This window comes from Mytilus edulis, chromosome 11 (assembly GCF_963676685.1).
Source record: "Mytilus edulis chromosome 11, xbMytEdul2.2, whole genome shotgun sequence".
Lineage (NCBI taxonomy): Eukaryota > Metazoa > Mollusca > Bivalvia > Mytilida > Mytilidae > Mytilus > Mytilus edulis.
In genome coordinates this window covers 53,050,243-53,077,555 of record NC_092354.1, presented here as the reverse complement: position 1 = coordinate 53,077,555, position 27,313 = coordinate 53,050,243, and the positions used below count along the sequence as shown (strand labels likewise).

Here is a 27,313-nt window from a genome sequence, read left to right as displayed (position 1 = left end):
AACTAATTCGAAGCCAAATACAAGTATATATAAATCAATTTTAGTACAAAAACGTCATACCTAGTCCAGGAAACGATGACTTTGCTTATATATTGAATATTGTAGTGTCAAAACCAATATTGAAGTAACGGACACGATCATTTTTACTTGTCTTACTTATGACCGATCCATATGACATTGATCATTTCGAAAATAAATTATGCTAAATCTATAAATCAAATTAAAAGCATTAATTATAAGTTGTTTTGTCTGTTGTTGCCAATACAGGTTTATTTCTTTCATCTCTCAGTTATACAAATGAATATACATGCAAGTATTTATATGTTATCCTATAAGCCATGCACAAGACATCAATAATATGCATTATGTTGAATCGTTGGCCTACATTGCTCAAAGTATGTAAATATATCTTTATTCTTTACAAGTCGGATCAAATATGCCGTTAAACTGTATATGATACCCGTATGACGCATATATCTTGTTGTATCTTGCAATCGACCTTTCTGCTTTACAAAAAAAGTTTCACAGATAACACGAGCGATAAATGTAGACTATACGATTACAGTCTTCTGGTATCCTGCGTCTGTTGTGAGCGAACTGTAATGTTCAAACCACCACAGTTCAAATGGGAGTCCTCATTGTGGTTCGCTTTTAAGTCATGTCGGATTCATTTAAAATACAATGCAACGATTGTAATTGGAAAAAAACTCTCTGGAGATGAAAACAATATTCGTACAGTGTAGGAAAGTACACAATGTATGTGTATTCACTACGAAACAAGAGAAAAACTCGTCACGTTTCTAAAGCCCTTTAAGTAATTCTTATATTTTCCTACATTTTATGGATTTTGTTTATATATATTTATATTTATATGTGGTCATAATCTACTCTTCAAAGTTCCAATGTTAAGCAGTGTCGAAGTCGAACTATACTTCCTGAAAAAGAAAAGAAGTTCTTATTTAACTACGATCTATTAATTAATCATTCAGGTTTGGATTAACACGTATTACGAATGGCTGAAAGTCTTTGTCTTTTGACTAATAGAAATAATTTTGTCATGTCACCGTGAAGTCTTCAATTTGTTTTTTTCATGATTGACTCCTTTAAAATGGGATTTAGAATTAGGTTATAAGGATTGACTGTAATATTCTTATCTCTATTCGAAATACATTGTAACCTTTTTTCATGACAGATTTTTTTTCCAGTCAATCCTTAATTGATATGAAATCTGTAGTTGAAATAAAAAAAAATGTATTTCTTATTTTAAGCATAAACTTCATATGTTGTCGCTTAATTATTTCTTTGTTCTTGTTTGCGTATCGATATTTGGTTGGGAATATATGCATGTAATTATTAAATAAAATGCAGCGTTTAATCTTTTCTATACCAATTTAAAAAGTGAAAACACACCCCGAGCCTTAAAGGCCAGGCTGTACGAAAGTGATACATGAAGATCTGTGAGTTGGTGTGTCCTTCTCTATATTTCAGCTATGTAAAACATCATATGTGTTGCAATTCACTTAAAAACGATGTGTGTGACCCTGAACAGGGGAAAGACAAATATCGTTCTAGATCAAAATTTACTCGAACGTTTTTATAAACCTGATGTTTTATTCTGTTTCTCGCATGCAGTGCAATTTTCATTTTTATGCAATATTCGTGAATTTATGTCTTTTTACAGTATAAATGCGTGCTTATGTAATAGGTAATGCAACGATATGTATACACTAGTATGTGTTGTTGGTTTTTTTTTGCATACCTGATTGATATTCCTGCTTTATCAAACATATACTGTGACGCCTTTGCCTCGTCTTTATGTCTATTTTTATCATCATAGTAAACCATGTGTTTAATACCAGATTGAATAATTATTTTTGCACAATTATTACAAGGATACAGCGTGACGTACATCTTACATCCCCGGATGTCTGCAGATATCTTGTTAACAATAGCGTTCATTTCCGCATGACACACTGTAGACAGAAACAACAGTCTTAATAAAGTTAGTTAATAATCACATTTGACCAAATTGAATGATGTTAAGCACTCAAACATCAATCCAACGAGAAGGCGCATTGCTGAGGCTGAACGTATGTCATGTTTGAAATATTCAATTTTGATACTGAAAAAGAACGATTCAATAGTTTTGTGCTTCTGTCTTTAACATTGACGACATAAAAAAAACTCTACGGAAACAAAACAAAGAATGGCGATATACGTCAGTTACTGAATATCACAAATGAATATACGGTCAATGTAATTTGAATGCGCAAATAGTGCTTTGGCAGTATCAGAAATAGCCATACAAATTGGTGGAAACTGTCTGTGTATGACAAACCTGCATTTACATTTTCCTTCCACAACGGTCCATGTACAAATAAATAGTAATCTCACTCGTATTATATTATTAATTAGTGAACGACCATTTAACTTTAAAAAAAAGGGAGGTGTATGTATATTCTGATCCCCAAATTAATGAAGAAAACGAATATTGTGATGAAGCAGATGACAAAAAAAATAGTCTGAACCAGAGTCTACCCATACACGTACCTTATAGTGTTCAATTTTGAAAAAAATACTTATTGATAGCTTCAAAAACTAAAATTAATGTTTGGACTCAAACAAAAACCATACCCCCCTTTTTTCTTAAGTTAAAGGGTTGCTCCCTTATATAAACATGTACCTTTGTGAAAACATGGTAGTTGGTTTTTTGTTTGGTTAACTCTGGTTTTTTGTTCTCTTACCGTATAATTTTTTCGTATTAAGAATGTCTTTTGAATTTTTTCCCCAAGGCATATCATCATCACTGCAACCATTAGGCATACCATTATATCCTATACCTACAATCCTATTGTCTGTATTAACAATACAAGCACCAACCTGAAACAAACTACAAGTATAAACCACTGCAACCATCAGACATACCATTATACCCTATACCAATAATTCTATTATCTGGTTTTATAACAACCTCCGACCTGAAACAAACTACATTATAAAACACTATACCATTATACCCTATACTTACAATTATATGTTCTGCATTAACAATACAAGCTCTAACCTGAAACAAACTTCAAGTATAAAACACCATACCATTATATCCTAAGGCAGCAACCATTTGATTTTCGGGGGGGGGGGGGGGGGGGCTATGGATTTTTTTCCGGACAAACTTGTTCTTTCGCCTGTGGCGAAAAACAATCTATTTTTTGGCGACAAGTCGAAAACATTTTTTTTCTTTCAATTTTAGCATTACATATAGTGGCAGCTGAAGGTGAAACAAACATATTTGTTTTTCTCAGGGTCAAAAACAAATTATTTTTTTCCCCAAAAACTGGAAACAAACTTTTTTTTCCAAAAAAAATCCCCCCTCCCCATTATGTAAACCATCATACTCTATACCTACAATTATATTGTCTATATTAACAAAACAGGCACCAACCTGAAACAAGCTATAGGTATAAAACACTGCATCCATTATGATCATTATGTAAACCATCATACCCTATATCTACAATTATATTGTCTGTATTACCAATACAGGCACCAACCTGAAACAAGTATAAAACACTGCGTCCATTAGACATACCATTATACCCTATACCTACAATTATAGTGTCTGTATTAACAATACAGGCACCAACCTGAAATAAACTACAAGTATAAAACACTGCAACCATTAGGCATACCATTATACCCTAACCTACAATACTATTGTCTGTATTAACAATACAGGTCTAGGCTCCAACCTGACACAAGCTATAGGTATAAAATACTGCATTTATTAGGCATACCATTATTCTCATATACCAACAATTATATTGTCTGTATTAACAATAAAAGCACCAACCTGAAAATAACTACAAGTATAAACCACTGCATCCATTAAGCATACCATTATAACCTATACCTACAATTCTATTGTTTGTATAAACAATACATGCTTCAACCTGAAAGAAAATACAGGTATAGAACAATGCATCCAATAAAGAACCTCAGTGAGCACACTCACATAACCCCACGTCCCCACATTGTCATTGGAGAAATTAAATAAGTGTAAGGAAAAAAAATTGTATAAGAAAAAATATTGAATAATAATTTCCTGTCAATATGCACATCTACATAGTATGTCCTTATCATCTACAAAATTTCATGAAATTCTGTCGTGTGGTTTCAGAGAAGTTGAGATGACAAACTGTTGCATTGAAGCAACTAAGTTCAAAGGGGCGTAACTCCTAGAAAAAAATGAATAGTAATTTCCTGTCGATATGCATATCTACGTAGTGTGTCCTTATTATCTACAAAGTTTCATAAAACTCTGTTGTGTGGTTTCAGAGGAGTTGAGATGACAAACTGTTGAAGTAGTACCTTAAAGTACAGAACACTGCATTCATTAGGCATACCATTATTCTCATATACCAACAATTATATTCTCTGTATTAACGATACAGACACCAACCGGAAATACACTACAAGTATGAACCTGAAATACACTACAAGTATAAACAGTCAAAGGAAAAACGGTACAAAGACAAATACGTACCACACAATTTTATGAAAAAACAGCCAAACCAAATATTTCCTAAAGGGTAAGAATGTAGTTCTTACTCCACATGTGTGTTGAAAAGGTGTTATATATGAAAGTGTATATATTTGTTTTTGTCTTTTTATATATTTTGTTTTGTACGAAAAAAACAAACCGTTTGAGTTCTTGTTTGAAATGTTCTTCCTTTTTGTCAGAGAGGGTTTTTTTTTATACCTTAATGTTTGTAAAAAAAAATGGGATTCGATCGTTGATGAAGGTCATACAGTGACATATATTTGCTTAGATCAACGTCCTTTGCTCTCAGGTAGATAGTTATTTCCTAGGGGATTATACATTATTCTTTTTTTCAGTTCTTTGCATTAATTTTAAGAGTAATATGATACTTGATAAATTTCAGATACCAACCTGCGTAACAGGATCTTTGCTTCTTTCTGCTGAAACCAAGGCAACAGCCATAAAATACTGGTCCCATGTTAAATATCGTTGTCTTTTTCTGTTGATATCTGAAATTAAGTGTAGATACCAGTGTATTTTACATTATCTTACCTCCTATACATTTCCCGGAATATGATTGGTTAAAAGCGTCCGCGTGCAAACCGTGTATATTTGATATTAGGGTTAGTAGGGAGGCGGGGCTTATCTCATACACGGTTAGTAGTGGAGTTACGTCTCTTTATATTCCTTATAAGGTAAGAAGGGGTGGGGCTTATTTCATACACGGTTAGTAATGGTGTTATGTCCCTTTGTAAAAAACAAAACGGTACTGAGAAAAAATCTTAAAAGTTCCAACAGACGAAGAAAATGATGATTAAGGTTGAAACAAATTCATAAAACACATTTAAACCTTACAAGTCGTTATTGTTGGCATCTGTTTTTGTATGATCAATGGAAGTATTTACTTAGCGCTAACAGTATTGAAGACTTGCTCGTTTTGAGAATCACTAGTCTTAATTTCACACGTTAAGATAGTCGGTAAGATTAATTCGTTACATAGTGTGCAAGAGACGTAATACGGTATATATGAGGTCAGTAAATTCCATATGGGGATTCGAGCTTCGCTCTCACCCCATATGGAATTTACTGACCCAATATATACCGTATTAGGTCACTAGCACACTATGTAACTAATAATATGCTTACTTCGTGATACATATAATATAAGTATCAAATAGATGAGGGGTATACATCAGCCAAAAAGCAAGCAAACGAAACACAAACAAATGCATCGAGAGGTCGACATATAGGTTTTGATCATAAAAGGAACTTTTTATTCAATAGTATACAAATCTAAGATAAAATTTTATAGCTTGACTGTTTCTTCATCAGTTAACTAAAATTAGGTGGAGATATGTTCTTATTTCCAACAGAGGGACACTAAAACTATATCAATTAACCGGTATTTATACTTAAAATACAATAATAAAATTCATGTCTTTCATTTCAGGACTTCTGATCCAACCATGTATATGTAGTATGGCATGTTATTGAGATATGGTTTTGGTCGATGGATGTTTATGAAGGACCTGTATATACGTAGTACAAAGTATATCACTGGATTGAGCTCTTTGTCCAAGTTTATTATTAAAATGCTTTGCTTTGAGCTCAGTTCATTGTTATGCAATACATTCATTGAGAAATCAAGATTTGACAGACAACTTAAGAATTTGTAATCCTTTATCTTCCATGCAATTACTTTGTACACAAAAACAGTCAACCATGAATCTTTTGAAGGGAAATTATTAATAAAGCAATTTGATATATTTAGTCATAAATTGGTCGATAATTGGTTGCCTAATGTCCAGTGACAAATATTTCATGCATATAAACTATCCACTAGACTACCTATGGGTACATACCAGGGGCAGATCCAGCCATTTTTAAAAGGTGTTTCAACCAAAGATGTGGGAGGGGGATCCAAGTGTTTGTATTAAAAAGTAAAATCACAAAAATACTGAACTCAGAGGAAAATCAATTCGGAAAGTCCATAATCACATGGCAAAAGCAAATAACAAAACGCATCAAAAACGAATGGACAAGAACTGTCATATTCCTGACTTGGTACAGGCATATTCAAATGTAGAAAATGGTGGATTGAACCTGGTTTTATAGCTAGCTAAACCTCTCACTTGTATGACAGTCGCATCAAATTCCATTATATAGTCACCGATGCGTGAACAAAACAAACAGACATAATAGGTAAAAATGTCAAAAATAGGGGTACAGCAGTCAACATAGTGTTATCATCTTAATCACTATAAAAACAACAAATGTAACGAAGAAGCACAAAAAGGCATACATCAAATTAACATCCTCATTTTGATTATATTATACGATTATATGTGTCTATGTAAAATGCACCCATCAAGGAAGGAGGGTATGGGTACTGGTGTAAAATTGCGCGTTTGAAATCGCACAGGTGGACATGAAATAATTTTGTCGTTCAAAGTATGACGGGATGCATAAATACAGTCACGCAAAATAGATATAACAAACACTGACTTAGCAGTTAAAGTAATAATAATAAATGAAATAATAGTGTGGTTCAAAGTATGACGTGATACATAAGTACAGAGTCACGTAAAATGTATATCACAAAAAAGTTGGTTAACAGTAAAAGTAATATTAATGAATAAAATAATTTTGTCATTGAAAGTATGACAAGATACATAGGTACAGAGTCACATCATAAAATAATTTTGTCATTCAAAGTATGACAAGATACATAGGTACAGAGTCACATCATAAAATAATTTTGTCGTTCAAAGTATGATGGGATACATAAGCACAGAGTTACGTCAAAAGGATATCTCTAAAAACAGACAACAGTAAAAGTAATATTAATAAAGACAAATAAAAGAATAATATAACACGTAATTAAGATGATAAACAACGTCAGTACGCAAAATCTATACTTCAAGACCATCGTGTATTATTTGTGAAGTTGATACGGAATATTTATCAACAAGTTCATGGTACCTTCCGATGAACTTTTTTAGAAAAAGGACAAGACGTTCTTTGACATACCCCTGGTTCATCAACTTCTGCTCAGACACTGGTGACGTTTTACAAAGTCTGAGTAGGAGCTGCAAGCTCTTGAATACCGAATAAGTTGGGAAATGTATATTCCATATGCAGGTGAAGTTGGTATATTGCTACTAAGGTGGGGGAAATTGATAATTTCAAAATCAAAATCGTCTCGTTTGTCATAGATTCTGGTACTAAGATGACTGTGTATGTCAAATTCGAGGTATAAGTCTAAAAATGAGGCGGATGAAGCCGTGTCTGTTGTCTCTTTAATTTCTAGTTCTGGTGGATATATTAATGGAACCCAATCAGAAAAGTTTGGATTGTTAATGGAAAGAACATCATCAATATATCTGAAAGTGAAATTAAATAACCTGGCTTCTTTGATCTTCTTGTTTTTGACAAGTGTCTGAAGGAACTCCGATTCATATGAAAACAATAAGAGGTCAGCAAGGAGAGGCGCGCAGTTCGTTCCCATAGGAATGCCGACAGTTTGTTGAAAAATTCTACCTCCAAACTCAACAAATATGTTGTCGATAAGAAACTCCAGCATACTGACCACTTGTTCTTTTGTGTAGCAGGTTTTACCTTTTTGTTTGTCACTATTAACAAAATATGCCTTATGAAATCCCAAAGTAATAAATTTATAGCGTATGCTACCATTTTTATGTTGAAAGGCATTGTGGATTATTTCTTTTAGACGATTTTTCAATTTCACATGGGGAATGGTGGTATACAGGGTTGAAAAATCAAAAGTTTTGATAGAACTAATTTCAGAAATAGACCGAGATTTAAAATTGTCTAGAAGTTCTTTAGAATTTTTAAGAATCCACATATGGTTAATACCACTACGCGAGTAAACAGTTTCACAGTATTTCTGAAGACCCTCTTTCACTGCGGATAAAATTTTAGTCAATCTAATGGACAATTCTTTAGTGGAACATGAAGATGAGCCAGCAATATACCGTTGTTTGTACGGAATTTTATGAAGCTTTGGTATCCAATACAAACAAGGTAAGTCCTCCGATTTGGTGTTCAATGTAATGTTTATGGAAGCCATGAAGGACTTATGATTTGCTAAAATCTCGTCCTTGTCAAATGATATGTCTTTGTATGTGGGATTACCTGAGTGCTCCTTTATACCCAATTCTTTTACAAGACATTCGTAGTAATACGATTTACATACAAAGACAATATTATTTGAAGCTTTGTCCGCAGGAACAACAACATACGTATCATGAAGAGATGATAGACATTTCATGGCCTCTTTGTCTCTGAAAATGGACTTTGGTCGATCGTTAACACAGTTTTTCAACTTGTGAATGCGACGTTTTATCAGAGACCTGATAGTTTTAACCCATTCTGACAAAGTGTCCAGTTCAACTTCTTCTCGTTTAGCCCATGCTCTGGCGTAGTCCTCAATGGAATCCATAATTATTTTGAAGTTATGGTTCCAATTGATGTGTTGTGGTTCTCTAAACTTAGGACCATGAGAAATTACCTTTCGGAGATTTTCATGTTGAATTATGTTTAGATCTCCAGTTATAACATGACCAGAGGGGCTGTAATTATAAGGCGAGTGGGAACAGTCACATGTCGGAGGGCTTTTTAAGTATTGTTCTAAGTCAAGGTCCTGCAATGCTTGTTTATAGTTAAATATTTTAGGTGCAATGGTTTTGGTGTAACTGTAGGATACAATAGGAACAGATTGATTTTGAAAATAAATAGGAATTTTAGATGTTACCTCCTTGTGATGTAGAACGTTGCCGAGATTGATTGCATCAATTCCTCTATTGGCAAAATCAACAGGAAGGAATTTCCTCTTTTCCTCATGTAAAGGTTCCGATCTTACTGGTTTGAAAAGTCGGAAAAGAGCTACATCACAAATAATACTGACTAGTCTGTATATTGCAGAAAATGTATTGGTGCCTCCTTTGTCAAGTGCATAATCTCTCAAACGTTTTAGAAAATTAACTGGCAGTGAAAAGAGAATAGTTCTTATGTAATGTAACCCTAGTGGACGATGAAGATGTGAAAGAAGGTCATCAAAGCTCCCAGAGAGTGATCTAGATTTGGAAGACTTTTTAACATTAGGCCGATGGTAATGTTTTTGCCCATGACTACGTTGTTGTCGTAAGGTAGTATTAAATAAACTCATTACATTAATATCACTGCAGGCAGGACTTGACAAATTTCCTACTCCTTTAATATTGTCATTGCAACCATATGGCATTGCAGTCCCTAACTCCCTTATCCAGAAATTTTCTCTATCTTTGCGGAAAGGAGTACTTAGTACAGGGCTATTTGTGTGGTGATAAATTTTCTCAATGATGCGTACTTTCATAGATAAAGAAGGATCATGGTCCGGTTGATTAAAATGGTTATAAAGAACTCTAAATTGAGGATCTTTATTATCAGACCGGTGTTGATTCATTCTTTTACGCAAAGTTTGACGAGTTTCACCAACATAAAGTAGTCCACACAAAGTACATTCGATTCCGTACACGACATTGTCCGTGGAACAGTCCAGAGGCTCGAAAGATTTAGTATAATAAGTTTTAGATGTTAAATTACTAGTGAAATCAGGAGTCGTGATTAACATATCACATGTCTTACATGTGCTCTTTTTTCTTTTTTTATGTTTACAAGAAGAAATAATAGGTGTTGATTCACTTGTAGCAGGTGTCTTTAAACAGTCAAAAATATTGACACAACATGGCTTTAATTTATGAAAGGTATCTGAATTTTTGAAATAGTAATTACCTTCTGGCTGAACATATGTCAAATCAGGGGTATCCCGGAGGATATTTCGTGGAACACACAAATCAAATGCTACAGTGTTCCGTGCAGCAAAAGAGGACCTTGGTAACCCGGGCGACGTCCCAGCCGGTTTGTTCTTCGTATTATTTGTATTCATCATGCATAAAGCTAGTTTTAGGTTTTATGTGAAATTAAAAAAATGTTTTCAAGAATGTAAAGCTTTCACTGCAATTTAAGAATTGTCTGCTCTTGGTCAATTCGTTTTGTCATCTTACAATGTAAATAAGTACATGTATAGTAAAACAACGCTTCGTTCATATAAATAAACATACTTACACCAGCAGCTACCTTCTTTACATTCTAAAGTCAAGGGCCTTTGAAATCCCATTTTTACAATGATATTATAGTGAGTAGATTTACAAAACTACGCAAATGAGCTACATCCAGTCAGCCAAAACATATCAATAGACTAATTACGGGATTACTCAAGTTGTAAATATGTGCTAACATCTATACTGCCTATATGACACCTTAGTCCTGAGTGTAAATGGTCATCCAGTATGTTAAAAAAAAATTATAAGGCCGGCCTATTTGGCCTAATTGTATTCTAAAACTATATTTCATTGTACATTTGTCATTCATTTGTTTATTTCTTAATTTTTGCAAATTAACAGAAATACTACAATTAGTCGCTCTAATTTTCATAGTATATACCTTTCTATACAATATCCAATTTTAGCACATACTTACAACTTCTCGTCCAATCAAATTGCTTGAATTTGCCTTCTAATTTTCATAGTACATTTGTCATTCATTTGTTTATTTCTTAATTTTGCAAATTAACAGAAATTATTAATTACTACAATACACTTTCATACCACAATAAAACTGCCTTACTGTATTGGTATTACCTACAATTGTATCCATATCACAAAATGAATTGAAAAGAGAATATTTTTGCAATACCTTTTTCATATTGAATACTTTAACTTTTTAGATCTTAAGACATATTAAGTATATGTTCATATCCACCTGAAATTTTATCAGATGACTTCTGTAGCATGAGTCTTTGAAGCATGCTTAAAAAGGTTTTTTTGATGATATCATTTTCATACTGGCCAATTTTTATTATTTTTTGCTTTTACCTGCTTTGGAGAAAATATTTTCAAATAATTAATATAAAATAACACAGAAGTTTACTCTCTAGCTCATCTAGCCCCAAGCAATGGCAAGCATCATGTCAGGCATTGTCATTACTTATGTCTTCTAAACTGAGTAAATTAATTCCTAAAACAATTGAATGTCTTCCAATCTGAGAAACAATTTCGACATTAAAACGAAATCGTTTACTTATGATCATTATGATCCTGCACAAAATAATATAAATAGAACCATACAAACAGTTAGAAAATACATGTTCTCAGATACCATCTCCCATATATATAAAAAATCACATCATGAAAAAATGAACCTGTTATGTGTTCCTCTCCTAGCTTCAAAATGTATCCAAAATCAAAGATGTGGAACATATTCTATCATAATTATATGGCAATTAATGCAATTAATGTCTTTTCCATGCCAGTTTTGAACATAAAAAAACTAAATATTTAATAAACAACTCTCCTAGTGCTCAGGTTGGTTGTCATATTGTGCAACACAGTTGATAATATGGGAATATCATACAAAACACTGTCAAACATCCAAATATACTATCCACACTGATCTGTGTCCACACTTGTATTATATTAAAAAATATATATATATGGTTATAGCGAAGAATTTTGATGAACGACCTCATCAAAATCACGTGTACAGTTGTCATAAAAATAGTAGTTTCATCATTAAATATTCGAAACGATATACATGATTATATATATATCAAACCGCTTGGGTTTTTTATTTATTGATAATAAATTGTGTACGTACACTACATGTATTATACGATGTAGACTGACAAATGAATTATATTTAGTAGTTGGTCGATCTTATCAGATACTATATATATTATTTTAACTTAAGTATCAGATACTATTCATGCTATTATTAAATATTATATACCATGTGACGTAGTGACGACCTTATGTGAACCGTAACTTCAAATTTACAAATTTAGCGTCCCTGTGTTATGATCAATGTAATATAGATTATTGTATCTACATTATTATTAGACAGCAGTAAGTAAAATACATTTTACACATACAAATGTACATGTTTCGCATAATTATAACTCATAAGCTTTGATTAATCGGAGCAATAATGATTTCACTTTCGTTTTTGTAAACAACATTTTGCAACCAAATGATGTGAAAATGTAAACACTGATGTAAAAATAGAAATTGAAAACACGACATACCTGTATCCATTGCTTGTTGATCGCAAGATCGATTTTAGTCTGACATTTATTGATCGAAAATTGTACACAATAAATTAAACGTGCATAAACAAGAAGTATTGTAAATACGGCAAATACACAAAATGTATAATCGACATGCTCAACAGGATCTGAAAGACAAATCTATGTTAATGTATTTTAAAGTTAAACATTTAAATTCATGCATACATTTATTATATGATATAATTTATCCGTGAGCCAATATGCAATTTGTGTGTTTGATGAAATGAATTTAGTTTAATATAATAAACTCAAATCCTGATGTTAAAAGAAATTGTTGCAAATTAACCCGGCTCTATTATTGTATAGACACTGCAATTAATAAATATAATCTTGAATTATTTTTAATAATTTAATTGTAAAAATGTTGAAAGTAAAATACTATAAGTTATTATATATCCGGCTGATTTACTGTTAAACGTCCAGTGGCAAGTACTACAAGCTTGTCAGGACGAATATGTGTATATGATATTTGAATGTGCTTCACAACGAATAAATCCACAGATTGAAGGACATATCACCATAACCATAACATATCATTCTGACTCAAAGGCGACTACTTCAGAATGACGCGTGGTTAGCGCAGACACAGCTTATATCAGATTTCGAATCATTTGAACCAACATTAATTAAGCTTGTATCGAACCTATCACCTCTCGCACTCGAAGCCGAACACGCGGTTGTCTTCCTATAACACTATTGCATTGAATTGTTTTGTATATCCTGAAAAAAGTTAAATGATTATGATAATTATTTCTTTATTATAGTCGCTGAGAAGATGAACATTTGGACATGCAACGTACAACAAACGTGTGACATGTAGATAAGTATGAACATGTCGTCTCCACTCAAAAAGAGTGTCGAACTTTTCTATGACGTGGTATCGCCATATTCTTGGGTAGCTTTTGAAGTACTTATTCGATACAAAACAATTTGGACTAACATGGATTTAAAACTCAAACCAGTATTCCTCGGAGGTCTTATTCATGAATCTGGAAATAGATCACCGGTATATGTAGTGAATAAGGGTAAATATAATTTTAGAAAAGATATCCCACGATTAGCGAGGTATTACCAGATTCCTATCAAAATACCGAAGAATCCCTCAATTGTCATGTTTGAGAAGACCTCCCTGACAGCTATGAGGTTTCTAACAGCTATTAACACTGAGCATCCCGAATACACAGAAAAACTTTCTAGAGAACTATGGATGAGGGCTTGGAGTCGTGATGAAGGTATTTTTGACAAAAATGATCTGATGACAGCCGCTAAAATGGCTGGCATTGATGATGTGATATCAGAAAGCGCTTTCGCAACAGTTACGGATGACGCCATTAAAAAATCACTTAGAGCAGTGACAACTGAAGCTTTGAATAATGGTGCATTTGGTGTTCCGTCTATTGTGATATACATTAACAATAAACCGGAAATAGTATTCGGATCTGGCCGATTTCCAATACTTGCAACGTTGCTAGAAGAAGAATGGAAAGGACCAGAGAACAACATGTCAATTTTTAAACCAGATGAACATTTAAATGTGTAGCATTTAACTAACACTATTATTACTCTATCCACAAACTTATTTACACAATAACCTTTAAACTTGCAGATTAGTTAGATACTCTTCATCTAAAATCTAAAACAAGCGATATTCAAAAACCGCAAAATTGACCGGATCTCAGATGATCTAAAAAGTAACGAGATGCAATACTGTTGGTACCAGTATAACGGGGCTTTCTTTTGTATCGTTTAGGACTATTGTCATTATTTCGGATCTACGTATCCGGGATCGTAATCCATGTTGCCCGTTAACATAGGGAACTAGCTATAGTAAAGTTTCTCCGTAAGCTCACTTAGTACTGTCTATATAACGAAGTCCATTTAATGTTCACATGTTTAATCATATATATATATAATCTTTATATAACAGTACATGTATAATAAATATTCTTAATCATAATTTCCAATTAACGTTCGTACATACAACTTGGTACTTCAAGCTACTACTCTCAATCTCTGACCAATACCTAAAGTTTCTCACAAGATCGAGCTATAAACATGTTCTTAATTTATGTAAGGCATTGATTAATGGTCTTAGATTATTTGGATAAACTATTGCAGTTCAACTGTGCAACTAATGTATCGTATAAAGTGTCACATTAAACAAGATGAAAGATCATTAAACTGATTAAGAACTGACCATCAAATCTTAGATGGAATTGATTACGCCACATCACTCCCCGCTAAACAAAATTCGTTTTCACTCGAATTTAAAAAATTCATACCAAAAATATTACACAAAGTAAAAAGATAAGGGGAGGAAATGTGAACATTAAAAAATAAACTTTTTCTTTGACTAAAACTACTTTAAAAAATCTAAACTAATAATAATGAAAAAAAATAATGATAATTGCTATACCATGTAATTTATCAATTTACGTCGTGAATAGTTGTGGAAAACTTGCAAAAAGATTACTCTTAAAATCTAAATTAACAATTATCCTTTCAACTTCAAACTCTTGATATTTATAACTACAAAAGAGGCACTAAACAAAAATCATAAAAATATATAACACAAGTTTGACAATTATAAATCTATTCAAATACATTATGGTAAGGTCTTTCCGGAATTTTGACCGTTAATCCAAGCGTAAACGAAATGATAAAATAATTAAAAGCATCAATTAAAATCAACTAATCATTATCTCTGGGCAATCCAATTCAGAAAATCAGCATCTCATTAGCTGCAATTTTCACTTCTATGTGACCGTATCACCATAGAACTACCAACACTGTAAATCATTTTCACATGGACACTCCCATGTACCTCCAACTAGTATAAGCAACCCTTCTCGGTTAACTTAACTACACCCAATACGCCCACTCTCGTAATAACAAGAGATTAAAAATTAGCTTAATCAAACATGTGTAATACAAAATAAAATGCAAAAAGAAATATACAAGAAAACAAAAATAAACCTAGGCATAAAACATTCTGAATGGATAAAAACATTTATGAAAACTTAAAGTTATTTACAAACATGAATATATTGTCCACATGACTTCTTCGGTTTGAACGTGCGGAGCCACTTCTTCGAATCTTTCATCAGGAACTTGTCATTTTATATAACGGTTCTTTGCCGGTTTCGGATCGACGGATACGCCAGTCCACTCTGTTATTTACATTGTACATATATACATTGTTACCAACACAAAAGTTTCGATATACAAGTTACTGCTAGTTTTTTTTTTAACATCTCAGAATCATCTCAGGTTTCTATTCATCAACAATTCTCACAGGCGTCCTTCTAATGTTCTTCAAAGTTCGAGGATAATGCGTTTCCATAAAACCAAGGAAACAAAATGACTGACACAAAAGTTTCACAAATATTTACAACAAGTCACTTACATTAATATGTATACAAAGTCATCCTAACTCAACTCTCCGTGGCATACATTTCTCACTTCAGTTATCCTATAGTTTCTCTTGAACGGAAGCCCAAATTGCTTCTGTTTTCAGCACACGCCATAACTTTGTAATTCGTCCAGATTTCAGACACATTATAACTTCGGTTACTGACATATTGACCACGGGTACCTCCACCAGATATAACGGGGCTTTCTTGTGTTTGTTTTAGGAACTATGCAACTAATGTATCGTATAAAGTGTCACATTAAACAAGATGAAAGATCATTAAACTGATTAAGAACTGACCATCAAATCTTAGATGGAATTGATTACGCCACACCAGTATGATTACGACATGTACCCATTTTATCTCGTTTGAAACGTTGTCAACTGTTTAAGATTTTTTAGCATAGTAAGCTATCCTTCTTTTTTTGTTTTTTGTTGGTTGGTTCAAGTTTTCATGCGCAGTCTTGCCTTTATTATAAGGCACAATACTCTCGGTTTTGTCGCAGTAGTTGTGTGTATTACAGGGAAACTGTAGAACAAGAGATAAATTGTTTTGGTGAGTCCTTCGCCCGATCTTAAAAAAGCATTGCAAACTTCTTTTGTCCAAACAAAATACAAGAACTGTACATATATATAAGTTGTATAATATAAATACGTTACTATTATAATTCCTGTTCATACAAGCAGCATAACAATCCTTTGAGAATTAAACTTTCCTACATATTTTTTCATTGATTTTGTGATGCACCTGATTGTTTATCTTGCATGTTATCGAGACACTCTTGTCGTGTCCTAAGCTGCAGTATGTAAGACAAACAATATATCAGTCAATGGTATATTGCATTAAAACACTCATTCTTACCGCTATATTTAGAAGAAGAAAAAAGTTTGTGTCTCTCGGTTATATTTATTCAAATAGCACTGGTAATTTCATACGGTTTGTTAAGTTTATGTTTAAATTTTGTTTTCTTAAGATTTTTATTAGTTTAGTTTATTTTAAAGATAAGCTATTCCATTGGTGACGCAGTATTATGTGTATGTGTTTAATGAGGTTAATTTTTTGGCTAACTTTTGGGAAAACTCCTGAGACTAAAGTAATCAACAGTCAAAGGTTCGGTGCTAAAATGTACATTTCTAATAGACAATCTGTAGATACTTTGTGCAATTTAAGGGTTTCACTATTTGACGAGCAGGAGTTAAATTTCAATACTAAATATCTTAAATGGAGATCGATTATAGGGCTGAATATGCATTTAATGGTATTTTTAAGCACGTTGTAATAAACGATATAACTCTCCTTTTTATTTCACAGCATTGGTTTTATTTCTTGAAAATTATTGCTTATATGTTATTTACATTGTTTTAATGATATCATGTCGTACTGGTAACTATATGTGTTGTTTTATTGTGAAAAATACACAAACTAAAATACATTGTTCTGTTTTAATTCATTCTCTTTCGTAAAATAATTCGGATTACACATTTAGTTGTCTGCAGTTTTTACGTTATATAATAACGCAAATTCGTCAATTCCACTGCAAACTAACAACGTGTTTTTTGTAGGATTAAAACTTGTCCACATATCTTTGTTTATATAATTTTCTACTGCGTCCACTTTAACATTTTGCCTAATTCTTTGGTCAAAGTTAAGAACAGCTAGATTTTTTTGACCAGTCAACAGAACATATCCATTGCCTATTGCTACGACTGAAGTAATACATAAGTTGCTATCGAATTTATACGGATGTTTTAAGGTGCCTTCTTTTCTAAAGCAATTCAAGATGTTTCGCTTTTTATCGATCAAATAAATGTTTGACTTGTCTGAACACATTTCAGTGAATAATCTATCCTTTCCTACCGGAAATGACGTAATAATTTCACCAGAAGGACGATAAACATCTACGAAAGAATTATCAGATGAACTGAACCTTAAATCGTTTTTGAAGGACATTTGTCGTAATATCCTTGATTGGACACGATCAGGCTTGGAAAAGTCCAGCACCTCGAACCAATTCCAATCAATATAACGAACGACAATCTTGTCAATACCAACAGGTATTACATCCCAAATTCTTCCATATATGGGGATAGATTGAATATAAGAACCATATTCATCGTGAATAATCAGAGACTTACTACGAGTATATACAAATGTTACTAGAAATACCATTTTACTATCTGGCATGAACCAACACGAAGTTATCAAAAAATTGCTGTCTCCTTTTGGTAAAATAACTTTCAATTTGAGTTCGAGCACCCATTTACCCGAATAATTGTTTACGGGTTGAATTTTACTACAACTGCTGAAATTCACCAAACATGTGTTCTCTCTCATCTGTATATGAAGATGGAAGTTTGTAATGAGTTGTTGGCAAGTTTTCAAAACCGATATACAACATTCGTTCTTATGAAAACACTTTTTTACATTTTGTAAAATATTGCCTAAAGTAGAAAGAAATCGGAACGTTGTAACAACGAAGCAGAACTGTTCATTTGTCATTTCGCAGACTTTTAACTCGTTCATTCTAGAGACTATTGAAATTTTAACCGAATCATATTGTTTACTACATCCCATCATGTGAGATTTGGTTTCCGAATTGTCACTTCTGGTTATGTGATTGGTTCCCGAATTGTCACTTCCGATATTGTGATTAGTTTCCGTATAGACCTTTCCAGCATTGTGATTCGTTTCCGAATTGCCCTTTCCAGCATTCTGAATGTTCTCTGAAATGATACTCATGGTATTGTGATTGACACTTTCGGTATTGTGGTTGACACTTTCGGTATTGTGAATGACACTTTCGGTATTGTGATTGACACTTTCGGTATTGTGATTGACACTTTCGGTATTGTGATTTTGATTCATGTCATGAACTTTTTGTCGGATATTCTCTATGCTGGCAGTGACTGATTCTAGGCTGGCAGTGACTGATTGATGCGCCTGTTTGACAAATGGGTTAAAGTAAGTGTTCGACAAGAGATCATCTATATAATACAAATGACATGATCTGTGAAGGTAGTTTACTGTACACTGTGAACACAGTATATCTGTGTGTCTTGGGCAATAAAACTTGTACAACTTCAGATGTTCAGAGCACATGGTACCTGTTTCCATATTGAACCTGAAAAAAAAATAATCGTTGTAGGTCTGTTATAATAATTTACGAAAACATGTATACTTCGAGTAACTGACCTATGACATTTGAAAAATCAGCTGGCATAGTTCCAAACACTCCTCACAAAATGGTAAGAGATACATCAACTCAGATTACTAGATACTTGTAAGGATGTTCTTAAACCCAAAGTACCCACATTCCAAACACATATACAAATATTTTATTTTAAAAACCCAATTTCTATAAAATGAAGACACGCATTTTAGAACAAATACATTGCGTTATATAATTTGCATTATATAAGTGATATAGATGAGGGGGGGGGGGGTCATAGATGACTTATATCAATAAATGTTCTTACTTCTAGTCTCTTTTACTCGAAATATTTCAGATTCGATGACCTTTGCTTTCGTGGAAAAACATAAAAGTGAGATAGTTCTTGTAAGTCACGGAATATGTTTTTTTTAAGAAAGTTGAAGCGGTTAGTGTTTTTGTTCTTTGGTCCCTTGATGACTAAACAGATCCACTTTTATTTAATTAACTGCATCAATTGTTACCCGTGCAAAGCGTTGCAGGGGACATGGGAATACAGTGCATCCGTCTTTCCAGTCGTGATAACAATCTCACGTGTATATAGTGTTGGCCATATTTTTATAAAACTTGTGTTTATATTATCAGTAATGTCTAGGACGAGCCCAACATTCACCCCGGTACGGATCGATTATTTCAAAGTAGTTATACCCATAGGAAACATTAGTTATTTAGGAAATAGCACCGTTAGCGCTCTCATTGATGCACGATTATTGCCAGATTTGTTTTTATAAAACTTATACTTTGGTTATATCAGCAGTTTCTTTGACACTTTGGAAAAGTTAATACAAACCACTGTATTGATATATTGAATTCGAATTAAATGCTGATCAAATATATTAAACAGTTAAATAAGCTCCTTGGAAAAATCAATAATAACAGATACATGTACTGCATTGATTTTGAAGACTTCATTTCTCTAATTAATATATATATTGATTTGTTTTAAAGAACACAAAGTTATAGCCCTTGAACCTCAGATGTATAAAATATATGAACCGCGGAGAACATTGGAACTCTTTTTCTTTTTTTTCACATTAATTTTTTAATAGTTTGTCAAATTACATGTATTGGGCGGTAAAGCCATTTTATTCTTTTTTCGTTAACATATGCGAATTTCGTTCATTACAGCAGATTTCAGTGAGTATGTAGCTAAATGTAATATATATTTGGTTAGCTTGCTTGTTACCTAAACCGTGAAGTCATTGTTCGGTAAGGTATACTACTCCCCTTTACAAATACATTGGTAATCTGTCGGACTAGTCAGCTATTCTTAAAGGAGGGTAGTTTACCTTACCTAACAATGACTTCACAATTCAGCTAGCAAGCAATCTAACCAAAGATATTATCTTTAGCTACATACTCATTGAAATCCGCTGTAATAAACAAAACTCGCATACGTTAACGAAAAGTGAATAAAATGGCTTTACCGCCAAATATACAGCTACATGCTCACTGAAATCCACTGTAATTGTTTACGAGGATTTCATTTATATATGAAAGAGATAGTTCTAATATTTTCAAAGGATTGGTCAACTAGAAGTAATTAAACCATTTAACGACATCAAAGTCATACCATGATATGATATGACTTTAATTCATTTGGTGTCGACATAATACTCGAACCCCAATGTATTCAATCGGCAATCCTCGGATGACTCCGCTACTCTCCGTAGATGAGGTACGGAATCGGCCGAGTTGTGACGAATGCCAATGTATTCAGACAGACACTAGCGAGATAGTAGAAGGATTCCCTAGAATAAATGAGAACCTTGTCTTAAAAAAAACCCGAAATAAATACCATTCTAGTGAGTGGCAGATCCAGTGGAGGGTTCCGGGGGTTGGAACCCCCCTTTTTACGATCAATACATTTGAATGGGGACATATTATATATGGTTGGCACGGCCTCCCCCTTTTTATTCTTTGTTTGGAAACCCCTTTAAAAAATTATGACTGAATTCGCCCCTGCCTTTAATCTTACCTGCATGCAAATTGTAAAAAAAAAAAGCAAATGATCATGGAAATAAAAACTATAACTAGATAATCAAGCTGAACTGCTTTACGTGTTAATTTAACTGTCACAATTACCGTATAGTTTTACATCTATCTAAATCCTACCTCTCTAACAAACAAACAAACAAACAAACAAACAAACAAAATGATCCCACCATAAGGAATATCCAAAGACATGTGTATTTGTTTCTTCTAGTTCATTTATTCATTTCTACATCTAAACAAAAATGAAGTTCACCCAGTGTTAAGCTTTAAATACCTCAGTTAAATACATAGAAGAGAGTCCAAAATAAAAAAGGAAAATCCAAGAATGTCCTTTTTAGAGGTCGAAATTCGCTGTTATTGTGAAAATACCTAATTTTGCAATTTCGGATGCTAATATTCTGCTTTTGGTTGGTAATTTTTTGTAAACAAATAGTGTTAGAAGAAATTTCTTCTGTGGCAAAGGGAACACATGGAAAAAACACACCATTAATATGATTATTTTATTGGATATATATATTAAATTACTATTCATATTTTACAAAACATTCAAACCACAATGAAATGACGAACAGTAACCTATAAATTAATAAAATGGAAAGCATTATTCGTTCTCTACATTTTGTCACTAAACTGTCCTGTTTTCTTGGAAGAAATTTCTTCTAACAAATTAGAAAATGTATTTCATTCATATAAAGTATACAGTTTTAGTTTATACACTCAACTTGATAACTTCATTTGTATCCTCTCTCAAGTTGGAAGAAATTTCTTCCAAGTAATATCAAACCATTCAAAATTTCTCCCATCAAATATAGAAACATGTAATACATTTACATATTAATTTCAATTTGTTTAACACAGATAGTTCACTTCATTTAATGTTCTTTCTTGGAAGAAATTTCTTCTAACTAATTAGAAAATGCATTTCTAATAAAGTAGGCAATTTTAGTTTATAAACTTAACTTGTTCACTTCATTTTCATTCTCTCTCAAGTTGGAAGAAATTTCTTCCAAGTAATATCCAATCATTCAAAATTTCTTCCGACAAATATTGAAACTTGTAATATATTTACAATTTTTTTTCCCATTTGTTAAACTCAGATAGTTCACTTCATTTAATGTTCTTTCTTGGAAGAAATTTCTTCTAACTAATTAGAAAATGCATTTCTAATAAAGTAGGCAATTTTAGTTTATAAACTTAACTTGTTCACTTCATTTTCATTCTCTCTCAAGTTGGAAGAAATTTCTTCCAAGTAATATTAAATGATTCAAAATTTCTTTCAACAAATATTGAAACTTGTAATATATTTACAATTTTTTTCCAATTTGTTAAACTCAGAAAGTTCACTTCATTTAATGTTCCTTGTTGGAAGAAATTTCTTCCAACAAATTAGAAAATGTAATTCATTACTTATAAAATTTAATGCAATTATAGTTAATAAACTCAACTTGTTCACTTAATTTTTTATCGTCCTATCCTCTATCAATGCTACAGTCTACGAATGTCCCCCGGTGTATTGCCAGACCCTCCTATTATGCTATTGCAGAGTATGAATCCTTCAGGTTATTGCGTCACCCTTTTTTTTTCCTTGATGCAGGCTATGAATCATCCAGTTGATCATATTTCGTATGTACACTTCATTTACAAAATTCCAACTTCTTTCACGATGACAGTCTGTCTTGTAATTATTTAATCAACACAACACAAAATAAAAGTTATTCAGAGTGTTCAATTTATATATTTTTTTCTTTTATCTAAATAATTTGTAATGGAATTAACAATTGACAATTTCTGCTCCTCGGATAATATTTTACCATTTTAACATGTCCTTTAAATTCGGATATCAAATAATTTTAAATATTTCAAGAACATCATTTTTGTCCAGCGGAAGAGATGAATCTAACATTTTCTTCTTGCACAGCTGGTTGGTCAGCTTAACAAGTTTTGCTAGAGCTAATGTCATGGTCTTATTGTTCTCAAATAAACGGTCAGGTTATTTTTATTCTAAACTGACACTGCCACTGTCACTGCAACCTGGAAAAGAAATATACATAAAATTGAGAATGGAAATGGGAAATGAGTCAAAGAAACAACAACTCGATCATACAGCAGACAAGTCATCCGTTAAAAAAGAGTGCCCACACTGAATTATCTCGATATCATGTCGATATAGTCCTAAATATGAAGTTTCACTACAATTATCACATAAACTTAACATGATCCAAGAAATTGAGGCTAATGTAGAATAATCCAAACTGGAAATACATGTACGCCTTATAATCATACACCAAATATGCTTAAGTTGATCGACCTATTGCAAATCTAAAGACCAGCCTAAAATGAATCTTGAAAATGAAATCAGATGAACCCTGCCAGTCAGACATGTCAATACACGCTTTAGATCTAAATGACCTATTGCATATAGTATAAAAGAAAAAACTTAACCAGGAAAACTTAAGATTGGTCAATGAATCATGAAAGTGGTCATAGATTAACTTGCCAGACCGACATATAAACCTTACAATCATTACATACACCAAATATTATAGTTGACCGTTTGCAGGTTTGCTTATAGAACTAGAAAAACAGACCAACAAAACTTAAATTCAGCAAAATCTTCAAACTGAGAAATTGACCGTAAACAGAGGTCAAATAAAACATACCAGACTAACATTTACATCGTAAAATATTTCATTCATCAAAAAAAGTTGACCTATTGCATATTGTACAAGAAAAATAAGTCAAAAACAAGAATGTGTCCATAGTACACGAATGCCCCACTCGTACTATCATTTTTCTATGTTCAGTGGACCGTGAAATTGGGGTCAAAACTTTAATTTGGAATTAAAATTAGAAAGATCATATCATAGGGAACATGTGTACTAAGTTTCAAGTTGATGTAACTTTAACTTCATCAAAAACTACCTTGACCAAAAACTTTAACCTGAACTTCGCACTATCATTTTCTATGTTCAGTGGACCATGAAATTGGGGTCAAAACTATAATTTGGCATTAAAATTAGAAAGATCATATCATGGGCAACAAGTGTACTAAGTTTCAAGTTGATTGGACTTCAATTTCTTCAAAAACTACCTTGACCAAAAACTTTAACCTGAAGCAGACGGACGAACGGAGGCACAGACGGACGAACGGAGGCACAGACGGACGGACGGACGGACGAACGGAGACACAGACCAGAAAACATAATGCCCCTCTACTATCGTAGGTGGGGCATAAAAAGACCGTGAAATATTAACCATTTTACTGATCCATGAAATGACGTAGAGGTGTAGTGAAAACGGTCTGGAGGCATGAGGACCTTCAATGCACGTATAAACCAAATACAGTTATCCTTTAGTTATATTTATAAAATGATATTACTAACAAGAATGCGTCCATTGTACACGGATGCCCCACTCGCAATATCATTTTCTATGTTCAGTTGACCGTGAAATTGGGTTAAAACACTTATTTAGCTTTAGAGTAGAGAGATCATATCATTATCACTAGGGAACATGTGCACCAAGTTTCAAGTTATATGACTTCATAAAAAAAACTACCTTGACCAAAAACTGAAGCGGGACAGGCGGGCGGACGAACGGACGAACAAACAGACACACAGACTCGAAAGAAATAACGTGCGTTAAGTGGAGCATTATAAGAGGGGCACATAAAACTCTAACTTTTTTCAAGTATAGTCAATGAAACATGAAAACGAGGTCAATGACAATAGATATCTGAGACTGACAGATGGACACTTTATAACAAAAGGCATCTATATATAAAGTATAAAGGATCCAGGGCTTCTACCTTGTGAAATGTTAAGTTTTTAATAAGTTTCATAAAACCTCTACCGCCGAAGCCGCCAGTATCAAACTTTCTGGGACAGAAGTTACAGAATAGATAAAAATGGTGTGTTTCAAGTGAAAGTGCTCTAACTTGTCAAGACTTGCATTGAAAGAAGCAGGTAATGGTTTGATCCTTGACTATGTAAAACTAAAAACATGAAAATTGGTATTTGCTGTCTTTCCGACAATTCGAGCAGAAGGCATTTCGTAATAAGAGCAGACATGGTGTCCAGGCATGTTATTCATATCTTCTAATTTCTGTTACCTTGTGAAAAAGCATGTCAAATATCTGGCTCATCATGCCAGTTAATTATAAAGCATGGCTTATATTTAGAGATCATTACAGCTCTTCTCTAAAAGTATGTAAAACAAGACTTTGATCAACTTGTTTGCTATGTTTGCTTGGATGTAAACAATATGTAGGCGGAGTTTCAATATATACTGGGATTTGATTGGACATGAATTGAAATTAACGTTTATTGCTCAATCAAATTCCAGTATATAGTAAACACACTACCTACAGTAGTATCCGTTATTTACAAACATCCAAACAAATATAGAAAGCAAGTTGATCAATGGTTTGTTTTGCATGCTTTTATAGAAGAGCTCTAACATGTTCTCATTCTGTCATATTCATGCAATATTTGTCAATGAAGTTTATATACTTATCAGTCATCATAAATCTTAGAAAAGAAAAACTGTGGCGAAGAGCAGTGGCGGATCCAGGGGGGGGGGGGGGGTTGTTCCGGGGGTGCGCACCCCCCCCTTTATTTTTGCCGATCAATGCATTTGTATCGGGACATATGTTTTGCACCCCCCTTTGCCCTGGGTTAGCACCCCCCTTTCGAAAATTCCTGCATCCGCCCCTGAAGAGATCTGGCTTATAGAAATTAATGTTCTTTACAAATAGATGTGTCCAAATTGACTGACTATCTTATGTAACAATATTTTGAACAGGGTTGGCAAGTATTGCAAAGTCCAGAGGAAACATGTATGTACTCATAAAACCAGGGTTTTAGTGATAAATACAGAATATAATATGTAATATAAATATGAAGAGGAATCAGTGATCAGTTAGAAGCTCACTGATAAATATACAATTTCTTATACAATGTTATATACATGTATGTATATGACATAATAATCTTATGTTTGAGAGAATTTATTCTAAAGAGTATAAACTGGAAAAAGTAAAGATCCAGCAGCTCTTAAGACATACACAAAGACATGTGCGAGGGGGCGGAGGTACTTGACGGTTAGGATATTTATTCTTGTTTAATACTCTGTTTTCGTGGTCTTATGCACTTAGCCATTACATTCATTCTTAATTTAATCAGGATCATTGATATAGCAGAATAAGTAAGAAAAGTTCTTTTACTTAGGCACGACAGTTTTTTTTTTTGTATTTTTCATAATTGTATTACTAAATCAAAGAATGGAAGTATTATATTGACAGGAACTCCAACGAAAAACTGGCTCATTCGCATCTCCCTGATTTCTTTAAGAAAATTAAAGGTTTCGACTAAGTTTTTCGAGTACGTGATAACTCCTTTGTGGGGTGTCTGTGATGCCGCCTTCTCCTGTTCTGTCAACTGAAGCTAGTCTTATCTACATACCAATGTAAATAAACACGGAACTCCCATGGTCATTTGTGAATCGCCACATGAATAACGACATCTGTTTCCATTTTATAAAAATGTCCAAACGTATTTGATGTTTGGGAATAACTAATTAATGGATATATTCAAAAGTTCAAATTTAATTTACATACAGTCTTATTTGGGATATTAGAAAGAAAAAAAAAACTCGTAATATTATTAACTAAATTTTATATATGCACAAGGAGGTAATAACAAAAATGCAATATGAACAAGTAAATATAGTAGCCTTAAAAAATATATATAAAAGAAAATGTGTTAATTGAAAAAAAATTTTTTTTTACAAAAACAAACCATTGCAAAGAGCGTACGCCTGCTGGAACCCCTGCCACAACTAATAGAATGACTATACAGTCAAGTAAATGTTTACGTAGTAAAAATATCTACCTAATCAATGCCGCCTAGGTTAGCTTTTCTTTTTATACGATTATTATTATTTATTATAAGTTTGTAAAAAATTAAAAATAT

General features: G+C 32.9%; 1 protein-coding gene and 1 pseudogene across 1 annotated transcript; one reads left to right on the top strand and one right to left on the bottom strand.

The window, feature by feature from the left end:
• Positions 1-236: 236 nt before the first annotated feature.
• LOC139495807 (deoxycytidylate deaminase-like) lies at positions 237-12,834 on the bottom strand. Its single transcript, XM_071284181.1, has 5 exons — positions 12,684-12,834; positions 4,952-5,049; positions 2,745-2,880; positions 1,760-1,973; positions 237-935 (listed from the first exon to the last, which is right to left on the bottom strand). Exons 1-5 carry the CDS (start codon positions 12,691-12,693, stop codon positions 878-880), a joined length of 516 nt encoding a protein of 171 aa, XP_071140282.1. The 5' UTR covers positions 12,694-12,834; the 3' UTR covers positions 237-877.
• LOC139495806 (glutathione S-transferase kappa 1 pseudogene) lies at positions 12,400-17,570 on the top strand (annotated as a pseudogene).
• The last annotated feature ends 9,743 nt before the right edge of the window (positions 17,571-27,313 follow it).